This window comes from Podarcis tiliguerta, assembly GCF_965153285.1.
Source record: "Podarcis tiliguerta genome assembly, chromosome: 17".
NCBI classification, from domain to species: domain Eukaryota; kingdom Metazoa; phylum Chordata; class Lepidosauria; order Squamata; family Lacertidae; genus Podarcis; species Podarcis tiliguerta.
Window position 1 is genome coordinate 6,156,056 of NC_139550.1, and position 23,809 is coordinate 6,179,864.

The 23,809-nt window shown below is 44.4% G+C and overlaps 1 protein-coding gene across 5 annotated transcripts in view; it reads right to left on the reverse strand.

Annotated features, from left to right (window-relative positions):
- FRMPD1 (FERM and PDZ domain containing 1) overlaps positions 1-23,809 on the reverse strand; it is a 92,749-nt gene that overhangs the window by 20,821 nt on the left and 48,119 nt on the right. For all 5 annotated transcript variants that reach the window (XM_083419397.1, XM_083419398.1, XM_083419399.1 and 2 more), the window contains exons 3-8: positions 19,529-19,618; positions 13,715-13,872; positions 12,094-12,199; positions 10,715-10,760; positions 8,231-8,338; positions 1,449-1,544 (exon numbers count right to left, since the gene is read on the reverse strand). In XM_083419397.1, coding sequence (XP_083275523.1) covers positions 1,449-1,544; positions 8,231-8,338; positions 10,715-10,760; positions 12,094-12,199; positions 13,715-13,872; positions 19,529-19,614 — 600 coding nt within the window. In that variant the 5' untranslated portion in view covers positions 19,615-19,618. The remainder of the gene's footprint in view (positions 1-1,448; positions 1,545-8,230; positions 8,339-10,714; positions 10,761-12,093; positions 12,200-13,714; positions 13,873-19,528; positions 19,619-23,809) is intronic.

Consider the following 23,809-nt stretch of genomic DNA (forward strand, 5'->3'; position numbering starts at 1 on the left):
ATGGATGCTTGCCTTGTTTTTGTATTTTGCGTTCCCATTTTGTATTTGTATGTTGTGAACTGCCCTGTGATGTTCAGATGAAAGGCGACATACAAATTCAATTTAAAAATATAAAAATAAAAAGAACCAGTGGTACTTAAGCACGCATCACATAGATTTTTGTGATAAAACACATCAGGCCACAGCAAAATCTACCAGGCAGAGCATCCTACAGAAACAGCAAGAAATCAAAACTAGATAAGCTTACCAAATAAGCCCTAGTTGGGCATTTCTCTACCTACACATCAACTGTAGACCCATCACCTGGTCTCCTGCCAGCTCCACCCGCACTCTATCTATGCATTGGGGAACGTCTGAATAGAGAAGCCCACTGAATGTGTGTAGGATACCCACATGACCCTGTGCTCAGCAGACTCCCCTCATCAATTCTTCCCCCAGTGCATGGATAGCATGAAGGCAGGGCTGGCAGGAGGCAGGACAGTGGGGTGGCACTAGGATGCACAGCCCTGCTACTCCTTTGCACAATGTTACATGGAGAGGGAGCAAAATTGCCTGAATGGGGCTATTGATACAGGTAAAAAGGTAAAGGGACCCCTGACCATTAGGTCCAGTCGTGGCCGACTCTGGGGTTGCGGTGCTCATCTCGCTTTACTGGCCAAGGGAGCTGGCGTACAGCTTCCGGGTCATGTGGCCAGCATGACTAAGCCACTTCTGGCGAACCAGAGCAGCTCATGGAAATGCCGTTTACCTTCCCGCTGGAGTGGTACCTATTTATCTACTTGCACTTTGATGTGCTTTTGAATTGCTAGGTTGGCAGGAGCAAGGACCGAGCAACGGAAGCTCACCCTGTCGCGGGGATTCGAACCGCCGACCTTCTGATCGGCAAGTCCTGGGCTCTGTGGTTTAACCCACAGCGCCACCCGCGTCCCGCATTGATACAGGTAGGAAGTGCTTTATAATAATAATAATAATAATAATAATAATAATAATAATAATAATTTATTTCCCCAGCCACTCTGGGCGGCTCCCAATCAAGTGTTAAAAACAATACAGCATTAAACATTAAAAACTTCCCTAAACAGGGCTGCCTTCAGATGTCTTTTAAAGATAAGATAGCTGCTTATTTCCTTCACATCTGAAGGGAGGGTGTTCCACAGGGCGGGCGCCACTACCGAGAAGGCCCTCTGTCTGGTTTCCCGTAACCTCACTTCTAGCAATGAGGGAATCGCCAGAAGGCCCTCGGCGCTTTACTGGGGTGGCACAAGTCACCCATTCAAGACTGGTGTGTGTGTGTGTGTGTGTGTGTGTGTGTGTGTAACCTCCATATTCTATTTCCAAGACACTTCTCAATACCCAAATGTTCATTTATGCATCAGGCCCCAGCACCTTCTGCAATATAATAAAACTCAAAACATAACAGGTAAAATCTAGGGTCCGGCTCAGAGTACCTTGACAGTAGTGCTGGAGTCAAACTTGAAAGCTTTCGTCTGTCCGTTTTCCAGATACACCTTGAGAACGTTGGGCATACACAGCAGAGAACTTCCCTGGAAGACCAAAAGACACCATCTAGCCGCCATACAGTGTTTTCCTTTGGTTCAAGTGTTCTGCCTGGCAGATCTATCGGGAACATGTCATCTTCGGCGATCACATACGACCCAAAGGCAAACAACGGGATCTCTTAATACAATTATTATCACACCTACAAAATAAGCTTCACTTAGCCCAGGGTCGAGGACCCCAGACCTGGGGGCCTGAATATGGCCCCCAGTCCTCTCTATTTGGCTTTCGGAGCTCTTGCCTCTCCCCAGGTCACACTTCGCACTGGTCTTCCTTTGCACCTGTAGTGGTTTTCCCTGGCTGGAATGTGCTCTTGAACTCTGATAACAACTCTTCCTTATCTGGACAGAGGATAGGTAAAGGTAAAGGGACCCCTGATCATTAGGTCCAGTCGTGACCGACTCTGGGGTTGCGGCACTCATCTTGCTTTATTGGCTGAGGGAGATGGTGTATAGCTTCCGCGTCATGTGGCCAGCATGACTAAGCCGCTTCTGGCAAACCAGAGCAGCACACGGAAACACCGTTTACCTTCCCGCCAGAGCGGTACCTATTTATCTACTTGCACTTTGACGTGCTTTCGAACTGCTAGTTTGACAGGAGCAAGGACCGAGCAACGGGAGCTCACCCCGTTGCGGGGATTTGAACCGCTGGCCTTCTGATCGGCAAGTCCTAGGCTCTGTGGTTTAACCCACAGCGCCACCTGCGTCCCTGGACGGAGGATAGAGAGGGGTGAATGAGGAAGTTTTAACCAAACTGAATGTCATTGCTACATTCCCCATCTGCTACATCCCCAATGCCCACCAAAGTCAATAGGGCCCAAGGATTAATTTAAATTAGGGGAGGGTTAGGAATTCGATTCAGTTCCCATTTAAAAGTGAACTTGCCAGATTTTCCCTTTCCAAAACGATACAAAAACTGAAACGCAGCCGTCCTGTAAAAGGCACACTGCTGCGAATTTTGCAATGCACTTCCCGAGCCAAGTAACCTGTACAAAAATGCATGTGCCCGACTGGTGTGCATAAAAATGCCTACACCAGTGAAAATAATGTACAAAAGCATTCAGTATCATATTAGGCAAAAATGCTCTGTAAAATGTGTGACAATATTGCATACAAATGTGCATATTATGAAAATTTCGCCCAAAAATGCTAATGGAAGTGAATAAATTTGATTATAATTGGAATATTGTTGTTTAATAATGATATTGGAAAGCTCTTACATTCAGGTACAAGGAAACTCAGGAGGGAGTTACTAGAGGAAGTCAATTAATATGTTCATAAGGTTGGATTTTTAAACAATTAAGTTCGTTTTTATTGTTTGTTTGTCATCTTTTTTCCTTTGATGTATTCTTTTGTTTTTGTTTTGTTTTGACCTTCGGTTGTGCAATGTTTGATGCAATATTTGTAACAATTGTGGAAAATTTAATAAAAATTATTGGGGGGGGGAAATGCTAATGGATTTTTGTTAGGACTTTTTTTTTTTAAAAAAAGCAAATTGACACAGAAATGTGGAGAACTTAATCTGAGACAGATCAAATGAGAAACAGAGTGGAAGTGACCTTGACAATATTAACTCATTCCTATTTTAAATTGAGCTGCTATTATTAATAATAATAATAATAATAATAATAACATTATTGTTATTATTATTATTGTTTATTATTATTATTATTATTATTATTATTATTATTATTATTATTAATACAGTGGTACCTCGGGTTACATATGCTTCAGGTTACAGACTCTGCTAACCCAGAAATATTACCTCGGGTTAAGAACTTTGCTTCAGGATGAGAACAGAAATTGCACGGCAGCAGCAGAAGGCCCCATTAGCTAAAGTGGTGCTTCAGGTTAAGAACAGTTTCAGGTTAAGAACCTCCAGAACGAATTAAGTACTTAACCCGAGGTACCACTGTATTATGTATTAATTTATATGCTACTTATATGCCAGATTGGCTTCTAAGGGGTTTACAAAGTAACATGTCATGAGGCAGCACACCACCTCATGTCATTTTTAAATTTTTAAGTATTACGTTTGTAAACCGCCCTTCATGCAAAGGATCACAGGGGGCTTCCAGCATAAAAACACAAAATAAAAACGCAAAATATACAAGGTAACAATAGCAAACAAAGCAAAACACCCATGTTTGGGAGATGTCAAAGATTCTCTGCCATTTCCACGGATGGAAAATATCCTCTTTGCCATCTCCCAGACATCTGGCAGCATATTGCCCTCTCCAGAACACACTGTTTTATAGCAACAGAATCAAATTAAAGTGTTAGTCAAATTGCGGCACTGCAGCCCTCTCCTTTGCTGAGTTGCCCAATGCAGGCACGCTCTATTCTACTTGCCCCATGGGGCCAGGATCCTAGAAGATGTGATTTGGTCAAGCGCCATCAGTTTCCAGGCCCTTGGTGCAATGTGGTTTACTTATATTTCTGTACCGTCCTCCCAGAAAAAAGGTCAGGGCAGTGCACAGCCATACAAAAAATAAATAAATAAAAGAATCAAAGTCAGACCATTCGTCTGGCTACCTCAGTATTGTCTACAAAGACTGCTAACAGATCGCCAGTGTTTCAGACAGGGAACATTTTCACCCCACCCCGGAACCTTCTACACTAGAGGCCAAAATTGTGGAAACCTTTTGGGGAAAGTGTATTTCCGAGGTCTGATGGCTCATGGCCCTGTGGGTTAAACCACAGAGCCTAGGACTTGCTGATCAGAATGTCAGTGGTTTGAATCCCTGTGACGGGGTGAGCTCCCGTTGCTCGGTCCCTGCTCCTGCCAACCTAGCAGTTCGAAAGCACGTTAAAGTGCAAGTAGATAAATAGGTACCGCTCTGGCGGGAAGGTAAATGGCATTTCCGTGTGCTGCTCTGCTTCACCTGTATGCCGGATCCCTCGGCCAATAAAGCGAGATGAGCACCACAACCCCAGAGTTGGTCAGGACTGGACCTAATGGTCAGGGGTCCTTTTACCTTTAACACCTGATTGGCTCTCTAAACACTCATGCTCATTGGCTACATTCAAATGAAGCCAAGCTACTGCATATCAACCTAAGCAATTTGGGTTTCCTTTTTCTGGTTATTTGACTATAACTTTTGACAGAATTGAACAAACTTGTACATTCTTCATTAAATTATCTTTTCAATTCTTTGGCAAACTTTGAATAACTCTTGCAACGTTACAAAGACTTTGGAGGATTATAATTTGGAGGAACTATAATATGCAGTTGAATAAGATATTTAAAGGACCCACAGAGGGCAGGAGGGGGTCCTAAGATTCGGTAGAATCTTTATTCTAAAATTTAAATGTGCAAATTGTGTGTATTTTTTTGAAAAATCAATAGAAATTATTATTAAAAAATCTTTCCATTGGTAAATAATTGTATGATAATACTCCAAAAAGAAAGTGGTGTTATGAGCCATCAAACCTCGGAAATACACTTTCCCCAAAATGTGTTCCACAATTTTGGCCGCTAGTGTACATGCCAGTGGCATAGCGTGGGGGGTGCAGGGGGGGCCGGCCGCACCGGGGGCAACATCTGGGGGGTGGGCACGCTCGCACTCGCAGCTCTCTACCTGGCTCACTCACTCTCTCTCACTGCAGTGCTGGCTGTGCGAATCCGATCCGAGCCGCCGGGTCGCCGCCCACTGTGGAGGGGAGGGTGCCAGGCGTGCGGTGCGGTGCGGTGCGGAGAGAGAGCGAGGGACTATCTGGGGGAGGGACAGTGCAGTGGGGGGGGGGGCGCAAATTACTTGCCTTGCCCCGGGTGCTGACAACCCACGCTACGCCACTGGTACATGCAGAACTGATGCGCAACTGCTGTCCATTCCTGCACTAGTTTACTTACTTAAGCAGCTTGTACAGTCAGTCAATGACCATTCGGCTTCCAGAAGGCATTTTGTGGCTATCCATGCTGGATTATTTCTTAGCAGCCATTCTTTAATATTAATAAACTTCAATATTAAAATTCCCAACCGAATAGCATTTTACTGTTGGGTTTTATTATTCTGCGATTTTGGTTTTAAGTCTCCTTTGAGCCCTTTTAGCAGAACAGCAACTGGCAAATCATTTGTAAGCAGAAACCGAAGTCTTGGGTTGAATCAAAAGCCCAGGTTGCACAACGCACTTTCAATGGACATGACAAAGTATACGCCGATCCGGAGCTCATCATTTTTACCTTGCAAAAAATCCTTAGATGACCTCGTGCTCCCATATAGCTTTGTCTTAAAGCAATAAACAAGACTTACCCTGGAAAATTAAGGTTTTAAAAGCATTTGGTCTCATCAACAATTCATGCCCTCAGACCGAAGGTTCATATTTCAGCTGCATGAAAGCCCTTCTGGGCTTTTTCCAAGCAAAACTTTTGTTTCGGAACAATGTTCTCATTTAAACTGATCATTCTGATATGCATTTTTTTTTTTTTAAAAAAAGCAAGTTACTATGCCGTTTTTGAAAACCTGCTAAAATTACTTGGAAGTGCTCTTTTCCTGCACAGCCACAGTGGCTGTGCTCAGAGGGATCGCCATAGGGTACAACTATGTGTCATTCTCTCCCCCACTTGCCCTTTGGGGCCTGCATTCTGGGAGGTCAACAGTAGGTGGAGCCAGGGTCAACATTAAGCAGAGTCAAGTGGAGTTGACTGATAGTGGGGCAGTGACCCTTTTCCCTTAAAGGGCCAACCTGCACTACTATAGCTTATAGGGGACGCGGGTGGCACTGTGGTCTAAACCACTGACCCTCCTGGGCTTGCCTATCGGAAGGTTGGCGGTTCGAATCCCCACAACGGGGTGAGCTCTCGTTGCTCTGTCCCAGCTCTTGCCAACCTAGCAGTGTGAAAGCACACTAGTGCAAGTAGATAAATAGGTACCACAGAGGCGGGAAGGTAAACGGCATTTCCATCACGGTGTCCCGTTGTGCCAGAGGCAGTTTAGTCATGCTGGCCACATGACCTGGAAAGCTTTCTGTGGACAAACGCTGGCTCCCTCAGCCTGAAGCGAGATGAGCGCCGCAACCCCATAGTCACCTATGACTGGACTTAACCGTCCAGGGATCCTATACCTTTTATAACTTTACTCTAGCTCAGGGGTTGTCAACCTGGTCCCTACCTCCCACTAATGGGTGTTTCAGGATTCTAGGTGGGCGGTAGGGGGCTCTATGGCACAAGATGAATCCTCCTATCACCGAGCACTGAAAATTTTAACATCAAGAAAGATGCATTAGTGGGCGGTAGGTATAAAAAGGTTGACTACGCTGTGGGTTAAACCACAGAGCCTAGGACTTGCCGATCAGAAGGTCGGCGGTTCGAATCCCCGCGATGGGGTGAGCTCCTGTTGCTCAGTCCCTGCACCTGCCAACTTAGCAGTTCGAAAGCGCGTCAAAGTGCTAGTAGATAAATAGGTACCGCTCTAGCGGGAAGGTAAACGGCGTTTCCGTGTGCTGCTCTGGTTCGCCAGAAGCGGCTTAGTCATGCTGGCCACATGACCCGGAAGCTGTATGCCAGCTCCCTCAGCCAATAAAGCGAGATGAGCGCCACAACTCCAGAGTCGGTCACGACTGGACCTAATGGTCAGGGGTCCCTTTACCTTTACCCCTGCTCTAGCTTATACTCCTTGGGCTGGATGGGGCTGTGGACTGCATTCCCAGACCCCCCCATCCCTCGTTACAACAACCTGTTGCAGTGCTTGCTCCGTGTACATTCAGGCACCAAGAGGTTTTGTGATGAAAAACAAGCCTCTGTATGGGGATATTTCAAGTGTGGGCACTGAACGCCCATGGAAGAAAGTTTTCTCTTTATTCCAGCTGAACACAAGGCAGCTTGCAATCAGCACACACACACACACAAATGGACTAAATAATGTAAAACAATTTTAGTTTCCATTTTCTACCAGAGGAAATCTTTTTTAAAAGAACCGTAAAAGGTTAATTGCCTGACTTCAGTACTCTTTTACCATAGTAGGGAAATAAACTATTAAAGCAGCCCAACCCTTCTAAGAATGAGCAGTAGATTTTGTTTATTGTTGTAAGGTAAAGGGACCCCTGATCATTAGGTCCAGTCGTGATCGACTCTGGGGTTGCGGCGCTCATCTCGCTTTACTGGCCGAGGGGTCGTTATGCTTCTATTCTGTTTTTCCTATGTTTAGATCTAACCCAAGATGGACTGAAGCTGGCTTGTGGCAGGCTGGAATGCATCAAACCGCAGCATTTTGCAAGAAACCACAGGATGGTTCTGTGGATTAAAAAAAAATGAACCGTGGAAACGCACAGGATTCAGAGTAAACCGTAACGGGTACACAGCCAAAGAGGGGCACAAACAAGGAGGTTTTGGCAATACACAGATATATATAAATCATAGAATTGTGGAGTTATAGAAGGGACCGCGATAATCATCTAGTCCAACCCCCTGCAATGCAGGAATATGCGGCTGTCCCATACGGGGACTGAACCTGCAACCTTGGTGTTATGAGCACCATGCTCTAACCAACTGAGCTATCCTTAAACTGGTTATCAGTCCTAAGCACAACTTTCAATTCCACTAGCCCAGCACAGGGCAGCCAACAAGATGCCTTCGTGATGTTAATGACCGACAACCCCCATGCATATGTATTTTGACAATCTGACCATTGCTCCAAGGCTGTTTCTTCCGGCATAATGGCTGCGTTGGCACATACCTGAGTATGTCCGTTCACGACTACTTCCTCTGCAAAGCGGACTTTGACGGGATTTGTCTTGAGCCTGGCTCTTTTCTCGGCTGTAAGAAAGGAGGATTTAGGGCCACCCTGCAAAGACAACGGCATTGGGTTTGCAAATTACAACACCCTGACAGCAACATGGTAACATGACAACAAACCCTGTCGATTCGACATCATCACGATTTTCGCAATCTCACCTAAGGAGCAGCAGAAGAAGAAGAGTTTGGATTTTATATCCCGCTTTATCACTACCCAAAGGAGTCTCAAAGCGGCCAACATTCTCCTTTCCCTTCCTCCCTCACAAGAAACACTCTGTGAGGTGAGTGGGGCTGAGAGACGTCAAAGAAGTATGACTAGCCCAAGGTCACCCAGCAGCTGCATGTGGAGGAGCGGAGACGCGAACCCGGTTCCCCAGATTACGAGACTACTGCTCTTAACCACTACACCACACTGGCTCTCCCCCCATTGGTGGGGGTGGTCTGCCCCAGGTGTCATCACTGGGGGGGGGTGACATTCGGTGTGCCACCCGCCCGTGACTCCCAAGCCTGCCCCGATCTGTCAGGGGAAGGGGTGGAGCTGCGCTGCTTTTCCCCTTCTCCCCTTCGTTTTGACAGCTCGGGGGAGGCTTGGGAGTCGCTGGCGGGTGGCGCGCCATTGCCCCCCGCTCCCAGGATGCTTCCTGGGGTGGGGGGTGTTGGGATATTCCATTTCACCTTAAGGAACAGGCATGATTGTTGTGTGTCACATGTCTGTTTACATTCCAGCACAGTGTGCTGGGAACTTCCATTTGTCTATAGCTTTTGCTTTAGCCATTTTGCTTTGGACACAAAGGAGATCAGACATGTTTCCTTTTGCCCTGATGTACACTGAATAGCCTGCCTGTAAATATACTCACACAGCCTCTTCTGTTTGTGCAGAGTTTACTCTGCTGAGTAGTGTGCCCTAGCTTCTGAAGCTCAGGTCGCAGATTCATGCCGCACCAAGGACTGGAGTCCGCCTGGCACACCGGCCGGGGGGCTGGAGCCAGCTGGGGGCCTGCCAATTGCCCCCGTTTCCTTGGTTGCATGCCAACAGGGGGAGCCTCCCCCGAGCTGTCAAAAGGAAGAGGGAAGGGAGGAAGGCTGCTGGCAAAGGGGTTCACTCACCCCCAGGAAGCAGCCCGCCATGGGCGGCTCAATCTCTGGGACGCACGCCTCTGCACCCCCCTGGGACTCTCACCCCGACCTCCCTGTGGGCGGCTCGCCCCGCCCCTGGGAGCACAGCATGTGTCCGGCTCCAGGTGCCGGAGCAGCTAGCTCCGCCTCTGCTATCAAGCCATTAAAAATAGTCCTTTAAGGAGAAGGACTTCCTTTTCATTTGCCTACGGCAACCCAATGCAGAGAAATGGTAGCCTAATGATCTGTTGTTGTTGCTGTTTTAAAAAACTGCTTGCAGATCAGAAATGGAGAAATGTGTGGAGTGGGAGACAACGCTTTCGCTCTTTGAATTGCTCCAGATTTATTGACTGAATGTGCACTCTCACCCAGAAATAAATAAATAAGTGGCTTACAAAACAAAACCATGCTCAAAATGTGAAATGTCGTCATTGAAACCCACCAAAAAGCTGGGGCAATATCCAAGTTACAATGGAGACAGAGTAAAACAGATCAGATTGAATGGATTATTGCAATAACCTGCAGTTTCTATAAGAGTCTGCATTTAAAGCAAGTGAATAAAGGAGCAAATTGAGTGAATTTGGATATGCAGAGGAGATTAAAAATAAATTTAAGGAACGGCAGAAAGAGGGGGAAGGAAGTCCAGTTTTGAAATGTTAAAATGATTGTAAAATTAGGGAAATGTATAAAACTAGTGAAATGTATAAACTTGAAAAGTATAAATAAAATTTGAAAAGCTGGAAAAAAAACCCAAAATAGCTCAGATTTAAAACACAATGAAAACATCAGAGCGAATGAGAAAGTCTTCACTGGGCACCAAAGTGGACCCCACTCATATGGCTGTTCTCACGGGAGGGTTCTAAATGCAGGGAAACATATTTGGAGAGTGATTTGGAACGGGAAAACAGCAGGAGGGCAAGGGTTAAGCACCACCTTGTGCCTGCTTTTCTTTACCCCCTAGCTGCCCCCTGGAAGCAGCTTATCTTTATCTTGACAGGCTGTCAACAGGATACGGTCACACACGTTGGCATGCAATGGGTGGTCAACCCTCTGTCCATAATGTTGCACTAATGCCAGGATGGCAGCCACAGTACGGTGAGGGCAAAATGTCCGCCACTGATGTGTGTGGCCTCTCCAGAGCTGCAAAAAGTGCATGTTCCCTGGTCTCAGGGACATCTCCCCCTACCCATCCTTTGTAACTCTTAAGATTACCTCCGGGAGCATCTCGTTTGCGCACACCCACCAGGAGGCCAAACCCTGACCCCCCAGGGAACATTTCAAACCCCAGTGGCACATGAAGGCAATTTACCGAGGTGCATCGGAGAACTGTAAACTGCAGAGTGTCTTCTGATTCCCTATAAAAAAGAAAAGAAAAGAAAAGAAAATGAAAATATACAACCGCTGTTTCCACAAGGGAGATAATACATACCCTGGATAGTAGCAAAACTACCTTTTATCTAAAGACGTACTACAGTTGTACCTTGGGTTAGATACGCTTCAGGTTACATACGCTTCAGGCTACAGACTCTGTTAACCCAGAAATAGTGCTTCAGGTTAAGAACTTTGCTTCAGGGTGAGAACAGAAATCGTGCTCCAGCGGCATGGCGGCAGCAGGAGGCCCCATTAGTTAAAGTCGTGCTTCAGGTTAAGAACAGTTTCAGGTTAAGAACGGACCTCTGGAACGAATTAAGTACTTAACCCGAGGTACCACTGTATGAGTTACTGACTTCACCCAGACCCCATTGCTTTCAGTACCACTTATACACACTTATGATTTCCGGGTCATGTGGCCAGCATGACTAAGCCGCTTCTGGCAAACCAGAGCAGCGCACGGAAACACCATTTACCTTCCTGCCGGAGTGGTACCTATTGATCTACTTGCACTTTGAGGTGCTTTCGAACTGCTAGGTTGGCAGGAGCTGGGACCGAGCAACGGGAGCTCACCCCGTGGCGGGGATTCGAACCGCCAACCTTCTGATCGGCAAGTCCTAGGCTCTGTGGCTTAACCCACAGCGCCACCCATGTCCCTAAAGGGAAATTTATAATTTACCTTAAAAACCATTGTAAACAGTTAAAATTGTTAGTAGGATTGGAATAACACTTGCAGTTTAATGGTGGATTTTGGACATGAGATGTAAAAGATTTGGATTATTATGAAAGATGCAGGAGGAAATGATTAACAAGAGGAGCCACAAAAGGGAGGAGGGAAGTCCAAGAGATTCTTTGGAATCTTGTTTTTATGTTGTGTATGCGATTGTAAAACTTTAATCTGAAAAATCAAATAAATGGATTTATATATATATAAAAGGAGAGAACCAGTGGCGTAACGTGGGGGGTGCAGGGGGGGCCGGCCGCACCGGGCGCAACATCTGGGGGCGCGCGCTTGCACTCGCAGCTCTCTGCCCCTACCTGGCTCACTTACTCTCTCTCACTGCAGTGCTGGCTGTGCGAATCCGATCCGAGCCGCCGGGTCGCCGCCCACTGTGGAGGGGAGGGTGCCAGGCGTGCGGTGCGGAGAGAGAGAGAGGGACTATCTGGGGGAGGGACAGTGCAGCGGGGGGGGGGGGCGCAAATTACTTGCCTTGCCCCGGGTGTTGACAACCCACGCTACGCCACTGGAGAGAACTTAAGCTTTTCCTGGAGCCCAGCTGCATTATCTAATGCTTTGGGCATCCTCATGTATAGCACCTTAAAAGAGCGGTTGCTTGTTCCCCGGTAACGTCCTCTTCAGCTGCTTTGTTGTTTATTGCAATGATGTGATCCCCCGGCAAAAGCTTCCCGTCAGCGGTGCTGCCTGCAAAATGTCAGGGCCTTGTTAGGGACAAATGATCTCTCTGGGTTTACAAAATCAACTCGCATTGCAGAAAGCTGGAGCCTCACTTCAGACATCTTACAACATGAAAATGCAAACCAAAGTTACCCAAAGAGCCGTAACTGCACCATTGAGTGACTCCATCCCACCATAGTCGGCTCAGGAAGGAATGGTAGTGCTCATCCTCAGAAGCAGGAGATGAGTCATGCTGGCTATGTCCCCCTCTTGCTGCAACAAGCTCCCCTCTCCTCGGTCTCCCAGAACCAGAAGAGGTATGAAGAGAGGAGCAGAGACAGGCACATCGGCGTAGTCTCAGATTGCTTGGGAAGGACCCGGGAAGGAGGAGATTCACGCAGTGTTGTGAAGCTAGGGACCTTCAGTCTCCACAACTGTGACATAGGGGCAAGACCTATGACGAAGAGTTGCTGTTCCCAAAAATGGAAAGTAGTAGTCCCAGCAAAGGAAGAATGATACAAAAACTTATGGAATATACAAAAATGGCCAGAAGAATAAGAAATAAAGATAACAAACTTTTTATAAACGAATGGAAATGGTTTATTGAATATTTACAGATAAACTGTAAACAGATAAAAACATTGGCAAGATTATTGTAATAACCTGCAGCTATATAAGTGTGTGTGTGTGTGTGTATGTGTGTGTGTGTGTGTGTATGAACATATATATATATATGAACAGCTTTTACCAAAGGTGTCATGGACTTTGAAGACACTCGAACTCAGAACGCAAGGCAGAAACATGTTAAGAGGGTGGCACACTTGGCAAATCCACACCATGATCAACTCCCACCCGGGAACCAATGTCCCCACTGTGGAAGGACGTATGCTTCCAGAATTGGCCTCCACCGTCACTTACGGACTCATTGTTAAAACCGTGTTTATGGAAGACAATCTTACTCGGCTACGAGTGATCGCCAAAAAAGAAAGAAGAATATATGAATGATAAATAAATGAGTAAGTTAAGTTAATTTGGATATGCAGAGGAAATTGAAAATAAATTTAAGGAACTGCAGAAAAGGGGGGGGGGAGGAAGTCAAGATTTAAAATGTCAAAATGAATGTAACATCAGTGAAATGTATGTATCTGAAAAGTTTAAATAATTTGCTGTGCTCATTAGACCTGGCGCTCCTGAGCAGACCTTGTCAGTGGTGTAGCGTGGGTTGTCAGCACCCGGGGCAAGGCAAGTAATTTGCGGCCCCTAACCCGTGGATTTGCGCCCCCTAACCCATGGATTTGCGCCCCCTAACCCTAGCCCCCTAACCCTAACCCCCAGATGTTGCGCCCGGTGCGGCCGGCCCCCCCTGCACCCCCCACGCTACGCCACTGGACCTTGTTCCTTCGAATAAAGAGTTAACTTTGCCTACTCTGTGTGATTCATTCCTGCCACCCACCCCCACCGCCCTGTCATCATTGCATGTTATTTGGTGTTACCTTAGAGAGATATCACAGTCCCCATGTGGGACGAGGAAGGCATCCCTACCTGCAGCAACCGAGGTGATAAGAAGGGGAATATTCTGGGAAACTTCAAAGCCATAATGTCCAAGTAGCACATCTTTTTGGACCTCCACTGTGAGCTTCACGCGAGTTGGATGCTGATTAATGCCGTCCGATGCTCTGTCGCCCACTGACGCTCTCCCCCTGCAAAAAAATTTTTATATAAGAAAAATGCTTAAGAAAGTTGTTCATAGGAATTGATGAATTGGGGAAAAAATGTTTAACATAATTTTTGTTAAAAAAACAGAAGCTTTTTTTTTATTAGGAATTGTAGGTGCAGAATTACCAAAAGATAATAAATTTATTTTTATGTATGTGGCGACAGCAGCACAGATGCTCTCAGCCCAGAGACGGAAAGAAGACAAATATGAATGGCAGACCAAGTTGACGGAATATGCCGAAATGGCAAAAATGACGGGAAAGATCAGAAACCAGGAAGACCAAATCTTTATCAAGGACTGGGATGACTTTAAAACATATTTGAGAGATCACTGTAAACGGTTAAAATCAGGAGCAGGAATATAAAAAAACACTTGAAAAGAAATGTGGACTTTGGATATTATGGACATTTATTATTAAGTAGATTACAGTAAATTGGATATTATGGACATTTATTATTACGGTAGGTAGATTACAGGAAAAGATGCAGGAACAAAATTATAAAAATGGAACCCATGGAGGGGTAGATGGAGGTCTGAAGGTTTGAGATAACCTTTTGTGTTCTTTGTTGCTGATGTTGTTTGTTTGAATTGATATGTTTGTTATGTAAAACTACATAACTATTATGTAAAATTAAGTAAATAAATTTATATATGAAAAAGAAGGTTGTCCATAGGGATGCAGGCAGGTATCCTTTTCCATCCCACTCTGTAGTCCTTTTAATTCTGTTGGGAGCCGCCCAGAGTGGCTGGGGAAACCCAGCCAGATGGGCAGGGTATAAATAAAATAAATAAATATAAATACTTTCCGGTGCATTTTTGTGTCACTTTCCATATTGCCAGGAAGTCTGATCTTTTTGGAGAACCGAGTCTATTGCACAGGGCCTCCCAATCGACTAGAAATTCACAACCTGAATTTGCTAGGACGTTATTGATTCCTTCCTGAAAATAGCAACTGTTTGGAAGTGTCTGCCATGGACTGGCTTGGACACAGAGGAATGGCGAGAGGCACAAACTGGGGGACCCCCAAGAGAAGAAGGCTCAACTCTCCAGGGTTTCAGACAGGGCTCTCTCCCAGATGTACCCAGAGACACTGGGGATGGAACCTGAAATCTTCTGCATGCAGGAAAAAATAAGGTTAGAATGTGTTAAGATAATTATAGGATAGAAAACAGAGGAAGATGGAAAGGAATTGCTGAAACAATTGACAGAAGTGGAATACAAAAAGGGAGGTGTGAGGAGGTCGGTGAAACAAGTGAATGAAAGATAAGATATTGAAATTGTTTGAGGTGTTTTAAACTGTTTTTGTTTGGTTTTGTTTAATGTGTTAGTGTTATGTAGTGTTTTTGTATTGTATTGCATTGTTCTTTTCTTTTCTTTTCTTTTCTTTTTTCTTTTCTTTTCTTTTCTTTTTTGTTTTGTTTGGTAGGGTTTAAATTGTTGGAAAATAAAATAAATATTATTTTCACACAAAAAAAGAAAAAAAAATCTTCTGTATGCAAGGCAGATTCTCCACCACTGATGGGAAAGAAATCAAATACAACAACAACAACAACAACAACAACAACAACAACAGTAATTTTGTTATTTATACCCCACCCATCTGGCTGGGCTTCCCCAGTTACTCTGGGCAGTTCCCAACAGAATATTAAAAACACAGTAAAACATCAAACATTAAAAACTTCCCTAAACAGGGTTGCCTTCAGATGTCTTCTAAAAGTCAGACAGTTATTTATTTCCTTGACATCTGATGGGAGGGCGTTCCACAGGGTGGGCACCACCACTGAGAAGGCCCTTTGCCTGGTTCCCTGTAACCTCACTTCTCACATTGAGGGAACCGCTAGAAGGCCCTTGGAGCTGGACCTCAGTGTCCAGGCTGAATAATGGGGGTGGAGATGCTCCTTCAGGTATACTGGGCCGAGGCCATTTAGGGCTTTAAAGGTCAGCACCAACACTTTGAATCGTGCTCGGAAATGTAATGGGAGCCAATGTAGGTCTTTCAGGGCTGGTGTTATATGGCGGCCACTCCCAGGCACCAGTCTGGCTGCCGCATTCTGGATTAGTTGTATAGTGAGTAAATAATAAGTAATGGCAATGACAACAATGTGCAGGTATTGGGGCATAACATTTTTCTTTTTTTTCTGCCAGAAGGACAGCAGCTGTGGGAGGGGACCACTTGTTCCTGCTTCAGGTGAGGAACACCAGGATGATGTCACAAAAGCCACTGTTTGCATCAGAAAATGTCAGGATGAGGTCACAGCCTTTGTTCTCCAGGCAGGCAGCCTGGGAGCCCAAAGAGAGAGGCTCTTATTGAACTGGAAGGAAGGGGTAGAGTTAGGCGGAAATGACTGGCAGAATCCGAGACCAGGGAGAAGAGTCAATGGAAGAAGATTGGAAAAAAATTAAAGTATATTTACAAAAATACTGTAAAATTAATGAATGTTAGAAGTATATTGGAATGAAGTTACACGGTTTTAGCAGAAGGGTTATTAAGAATGATATGAACATTAAGTGTTAATGCGTTAAATTGGGAAATTGAAAATTAAATTGTATTATGATAAATTAAAGATTAAATTAAGGAAGAGGGAAAGGATTTGTTGAATTAGATAATTTGAACTAGGATACAAAAAAGGGAGGTGCGAGGAAGTCGAGGAAATAAGCTAATGAAAGATGTGGATATAAAATTTGGATGTGTGTTTTTACTTTTGTTTCTTTTTTTATGTTGTATTGTTGTATTGTTTTTATTTCAGTTTCTATTGTGGATGTATTGTTTGTTGAATTTATGTATTGCTTTTTTCTTTTTCTTTTCTTTTTTATTGTCTTTCTTGTTATAAGTATAAAATACCCAATAAAAATCTTATTAAAAAAAAAAAAGGAAGGGGTGGACTTGGCAGGCAAGTTGTTTCAGCCATTCTAGGACTTCAGCTTACAGCAAGTGCCCTGGGCAGGCAGGGAGGCAGGAGAAGCTGGCATGAAAAGAACCGGAGATAATGGAAGTAGGCACAGGAATGTTGGCAGCACTCCGGGTATCGCAGGGTGACAACTTCCAGAGCTTGCCAGGACGTAGCATAGTTTAAGTGGCAGACGGGCAGAAAGAATAGCAAGCACTGGCACAGCAGCCTGGATAGATTAAGGCTCCAGCTTTCAGCATATGCCCCAGAGAGGGCAAAGAAGGTGAGAGAGAAATCAGAGAGCAGCAGTGTTGAGTGGAGCAATTGCAGGAGGCAGAGGCTGGCATTTTCTGAGACCACACAGCCTGGTGTGTGTGAGAGAAAAAGGCAGGCGGGCAGACCAGGAACAGAAGGATATGTGAGAAGAGGTGTGATGGCCTGGGATTCGGACTCGGAGGCTGAACCTGAGGAATCCCAGCCTGCACAGGATTCCCCTCCTCCAGAACCAGCTGAGCCGGGGCTGGGGCCTGAGTCTGAAGGGTCCTTACCTGTGCTGGATCCTCAGGTGCAGGCACCAGCTGAGTCTGCTCTGGCTCCTGAGGGGATGGAGGACCCATTGCCTGCAGGTGCTCCACTCTCAGCCCCGTCAGAGGAAGCTGAGGTTGCCTCTGGGTCCAGTAACCCTCCAGCCTCACCTGAGCTGCAGAGGCTCAGGGCAGAGAGGCAGAGGGAACTAAGTTCCCGCAGGAGGAGTGCTCGCCTCCAGGCCAGGAGAGGCGAGACACCTGTGGACCGGGGCCGCCCTATGCCTCGGGGCAGATAAAAGCCAGCCAGCCCCAGTCCCAGGTTGCGGGAGCAACATTGTTGGTTGCTAGTTCCTGCCTGCACCCTGTCCTGCTCTTCTGCCTGAGTTCCCGACCTCACCCAACTCCCTGCCTTGGACCCAGCTACAGCTTTGACGGACAGCCTCCATACTGCACTCTTGATCTCGGACTGGACTCGGACCTCGCCGCACGGCTAACCCTCGGGAGCAGCACAAGAGGAGAATAAAGAGAAGACTGGCAGGGGAAACCAGGATTTGGACAGGAAGTGTGTGTGTGTGTGTGTGTGTGTGTGTGAGTGGACTGCCATCGGAACAGGGAAGGATAGCAGAGGGGCAGTTGGGTTAGAGGGAACCTCCGAAAATCTTGCGAAGCAGTTCCTCTTCCTGTCATGGGGAAAGCCACACCTCCAGTGGGGAAGAGGGGAAGGGACCAGGAGATGCTGCTGGGAGCCTCAGCACCGCTCCTGGTCAAGCCGGCCAGGAGGGAAGCACTGGGTGCCGGGAGCCACCCAGGAGCCACCCCATCAACTCCCCAGCTCAGCTTTCCACAACCAGAGGCAGCCAGCAGGGACCATACATGCCGAGGTTCATCACCACCCAGAGAAGGCGGGTGCAGTGGCGTAGCGTGGGGGGTGCAGGGGGCCCGACCGCACCGGGCGCAACATCTGGGGGTTAGGGTTAGGGGGCGCAAATCCACGGGTTAGGGGGCGCAAATCCATGGGTTAGGGGGCGCAAATTACTTGCCTTGCCCCGGGTGCTGACAACCCACGCTACGCCACTGGGCGGGTGGGATGATTGGGATCCGTTAAGAGAGATAGCTGTTTCACAGCCTCTCTCAACAACACCCTCCCGACTTTATGTGGTTTCACATATACGTGCAGAGTCCAGGTACATAATCCTCTCGTGGGGAGATGCCCGTTTCCAACAATCTATTAGAATGCGTTATACATAGGGCTGCCTCTGAAGACGGTTCGGAAACTTCAGCTGGTGCAGAATTCAGCGGCCAGGTTGCTCACCAGAGCAAGATGGTCTGAGCATATTACACCAATCCTGGTCTGACTGCACTGGCTACCAATTAGTTTCTGGGCCCAATTCAAAGTGCTGGTTTTGACCTATAAAGCCTTAAGCGGCTCAGGACCACAATACCTCAAGGACCGCCTCTTTCCGTATGAACCTACCCGGAACCTGAGATCATCTTTTGAGGCCCTTCTTCGTGTGCCACCTCCTTGAGAGGTCCAGAGAGTGGCAACATGAGAACAGGGCCTTCTCTGCAGTGGCTCCCCATCTGTGGAATACTCTCCCCAGGGAAGTTTGCCAGGCCCCTTCATTATACACTTTTAGGCGGCAGACAAAAACGTTTCTCTTTAACCAGGCCTTTGGTTGATCTAATTTACATTACTTTTAAAATGTTTTTTTTTTCTGGGGCTGGCTGGCTATTGGGTTGCTGTTTTTATTTTTATTAGGTATTTTTGTGGTTTTCTATATTGATTTTATTCCGTGAACCACCCTGAGACCCCCAGGTATAGGGCAGTATATAAATCCAATCCAATCCAATCAATCAATCAATCAATCAATAGAACACAATAAAATTAACCCAACATATCACCAAGTAATAATTAAACAGAAATCTACTCTTAATCACAACAAATAATTACTAAACTATAATCAATAATAACAACAGCAGGTTGCAATGCATAAAATGCTACAATCGAGGGTAAAAATTGAGGGTGTTTGCTACTTGCATAGTGAAGGACTGCTGTAGGAATATCAGCCGAGGGTCTGGTAATAGGTACTGCTTGCCATAACTACCACCTGAGGCCCAAGTGACAAGAGGAGGTACAAGAAAACACCCACTTCCAAACTATGCCCCTATGAAACTAGGGTATCCCACATCCCCCCTTTTAATGACATTTCCTTAAAATTCTTACCTGGCTGCATGATCCCGTGACCGCCGCAGCCATTTCGCTACCATCTGCTCTATCCGACGTGCCTTGCGTGTCTCCAGATCTTCCATTTACCTGTGCAAGAAACATGCCATCCCTATTATTATTAATAATAATAATAATAATAATAATAATAATATACCACCCTATACCCGGAGGTCTCAGGGCAGTTCACAGAATAAAATCAAGATATAAAACCACAAAATACCTAATAAAAATAAAAACAACAACTCAATAGCCCCCCGCCCCCCAAAAACCACATTTTAAAAGGACATAGAATGTCTTTATCAGATGACAAGAATTCATTGGATTTTCCCCAAGAAGGTTCACTTTTGGAGTCTTCAGGCAAGGAGACCCCACGTTCCTTTCTGTTACAGAAATATTCTTCATGTGCAAGGTTTAGTTAAGAGTTATTACTAAGACCTATCTCTGTAAACATAAAAGCAGAAGTTATCGGTGTGTAGATAATGAGTTCCAAACTCTTTTTAAAGGTAGGCATGCATAAAGTAATTTGGAAGCATGGGAGGGAGAAAGCAATCTTTTTCTAAGAATGATCTCTAACTAGGGAGCCAGTGTGTTGAGTTTGAGCTGGGGGAGACTGGATTTAAATAATTATTTCAGCCAAAATGCTTAGGCCCCATCTGCACTATACGTCCAAAGCAGTATCACATCACTTTAAAAAGCCATGGCCTTCTGCAAAGAATCATGGGAACTGTAGTTTGCCAAGGGTGCTGCGAGTTGTTTTTTTTTTTTTTTTTTTTTAAGTAATTTTTATTTTTCCACATAAAAAACAAACATAACAATAACATAAACAAAAACAATAACAAACATATAAAATGGACCTCCCCATACCACCCCTTTTCTGCATCCTTATTTCAGATTTTTCAGCAACTTTTTAGTCAAACAATGTATACCTTTTTTTCCATCAATTAAATTTTCTTTAACTTAGTATTAACAGCTGTAGCTCTTTACCTCTTATTGCCCTGAACCTTAGTTTTCATCCAAATTACAACGATTTTTAAGATATTCTTTAAATTTACTCCAATCTTCTTCCACCGCCTCCTTCCCCCGGTCTCGAATTCTGCCAGTCATCTCCGCCAATCCCATATAATCGATCACCTTCGACTGCCATTCTTCCAGCGTGGGTAGTTCTTGCGTTTTCCAATACTTTGCTAGGAGAATTCTTGCTGCTGTTGTGGCGTACATAAAAAATGTCTTGTCCTTCCTTGACACCATTTGGCCCACCATGCCCAAGAGAAAAGCTTCTGGTTTCTTGAAAAAGGTTCTCTTGAGAACTTTCTTAATTTCATTATAGATCATTTCCCAGAATGCCTTAATCTTCGGGCAGGTCCACCAAAGGTGAAAGAAGGTTCCCTCAGTTTCATTACATTTCCAGCATTTGTTACTGGGCAAATGATAGATCTTCGCTAACTTAGCAGGAGTCATGTACCACCTGTAGATCATTTTCATAATGTTTTCTCTTAAGGCATTACATGCCGTAAATTTAACACCAGTGGTGCACAACTGCTCCCAGTCAGCAAGCTCAATATCATGTCCAATATCTTGTGCCCATTTAATCATACTAGACTTCACCATTTCATCTTGAGTATTCCACTTCAGCAACAAATTATACATCCTTGATAGGTTTTTAGTATTGGGTTCTAACAATTCTGTTTCTAGTTTGGATCTCTCCATCTGGAAGCCTATCTTTCTGTCCTGTTTAAATGCTTCATTTATTTGTCTATAATGTAGCCAATCTCTCACCTTATCTTTCAACTCCTCAAAACTTTTCAGTTTCAGTTGTTCACCATCCTGTACTATAATTTCAGAATATTTAGGCCAATGTGGCCCCATATTCAATTTTTTCACCTCTTTGGCTTCCATAGGTGACAACCACCTGGGGGTTTTACTTTCAAGTAAATCTTTATATCGAATCCAAACATTGTACAAAGCTTTCCTGACAACATGATTTTTGAAACCTTTATGAGATTTTACCTTATCATACCATAGATATGCATGCCAACCAAATCTATTATCAAATCCTTCAAGATCCAAGATGTCTGCATTCTCGAGGCGCAGCCATTCTTTCAACCAGCAGAATGCTGCTGATTCATAGTACAGTTTTAAGTCTGGCAGGGCAAAGCCTCCTCTATCTTTAGCATCTGTTAAAATCTTAAATTTTATTCTAGGCTTTTTGCCCTGCCAGACAAACTTGGATATGTCTTTCTGCCACCTCTTGAAACAATCCATCTTGTCTATTATTTGTAAAGTCTGAAACAAAAATAACATTCTAGGCAATACATTCATTTTGATAACGGCGATTCTTCCTAATAGAGAAAGTTTCAATCCTGACCATGTGTCTAGATCTTTCTTAACTTCTGACCAACATTTATCATAGTTGTCTTTAAATAGATTCACGTTTTTCGATGTCAGATTTACCCCCAAATATTTAACTTTTTTTGCTAACCCCAAACCAGTTTCTTTTTGGAATGCCTCTTTTTCCTCATTTGTTAGATTTTTCTCCAGCACTTTAGTTTTTTGTTTATTCAATTTAAATCCTGCAACTTGACCAAATATTTCTATCAGTTCTAAAACTCTTTTTGTACTAGTGTTCGGCTGCTGTAATGTTAAGACTAAGTCATCTGCAAATGCTCTTAACTTATACTCTTTCGCTCCGAACTGAATTCCTTTTACCAACTGGTCCTTTCTAATCATGTTTAACAATATCTCCAAGACTGAAATAAAAAGTAAGGGAGAAATGGGGCATCCTTGTCGTGTTCCTTTCTCTATAGCTATCTCTTCAGTTACCACATTATTCACAATTAGTTTTGCCTTCTGTTTAGAATATATTGCACTTATACCATTTTCAAAACCTTGGCCTACCCCCATCCCCTGGAGATTCTTTTTCATAAAGCTCCAACAAATGTTGTCAAAGGCTTTCTCCGCGTCCACAAAAATCAATACTGCTTTTCTATTAATGTTTGTTTCCAATAACTCCACAATGTCAATTATATTCCTTACATTGTCCGACATGTGTCTTCCCGGGAGAAAGCCAGCTTGATCTTTATGAATCTCACCTATCAACACTTTCTTAAGTCTTTTTGCTAAAATGTCTGCAAATATTTTGTAATCCACATTTAAAAGTGAGATCGGGCGGTAGTTTTTAACCTGGTTCTTTTCAGTCTCAGTTTTTGGTATAAGTGATATAAAAGCCTCTCTCCACGATTCAGGTGCCCCCTTCCCTTCCAGTATCTCATTGCATACTTCTTTCAATGGTTGTACTAGACAGTCTTTCAAAACCTTGTAATATTTAGCCGTCAGGCCATCTGGTCCTGGAGATTTTCCCAATTGTGTCTTTTGAATGGCTTCCTCTATTTCTTGTTCTGTTATTTTTTGATTCAAAATCAGCCTGTTCTGTTCCGAGATTTTTGGTAGTCCATAATTTTCCAAAAATTCATCTATCTCTTGTTCCTTCACAGGCCCTTGTGAATATAATTTCCTGAAATAACTTTGAAAACAGTTACTTATCTCATTCGGCTTACATATACTCCTTCCATCCTCCTCCAGACAAGTAACAGTGTTCAGTTTCTGTCTTTTTTTCAATTGCCATGCAAGAAGCTTCCCACATTTATCTGCTGATTCAAATGTCCTCTGTCTCATTTGTTTAATTTTCCATTCTATCTCTTGGTTTGTAAGTTCCATATACTGCATCTGATAATATTTTATTTCTCTCAATATTTCATGAGACTTTGGATTGGACCTCAATTTCTTTTCTCCTTCCTTCATCTTTTCCAGAATTCTACTTTTCCTTTCATTTTGTTTTTTCTTCTTAATTGAATTCTGTTGTATCAGGAAGCCTCGCATCACGGCTTTACTTGCGTCCCAAATTATTCTTTTTTCAACTTTTGTTCTTAAGTTAATCTCAAAATAATCTTTCAATGTCCTTAGGGCCTTTTCACAAATTTGTTCATCTCTAAATAGGAAGTCATTCATTCTCCACCTAAAGGATCCAGTTGTTGTCAATTTCATTTCCATCTTCACTGCGTTATGGTCGGAGCAGGTTTTTGGGCAGATTTCCACTTTTTTTATCTTTGCAGCCATCACACTAGATACCCAGATTTGGTCGATTCTTGTCCATGTCATTTTAGATTCCGAGAAAAAAGTTCCCTCTCTTTCGAGAGGGTTTCTAGTCCTCCAAATATCTATTAGGTCCATATTTTCTGTCATCTCAAAAAAGATCTTTGGTAATCTACCTTCTTTAGAGAT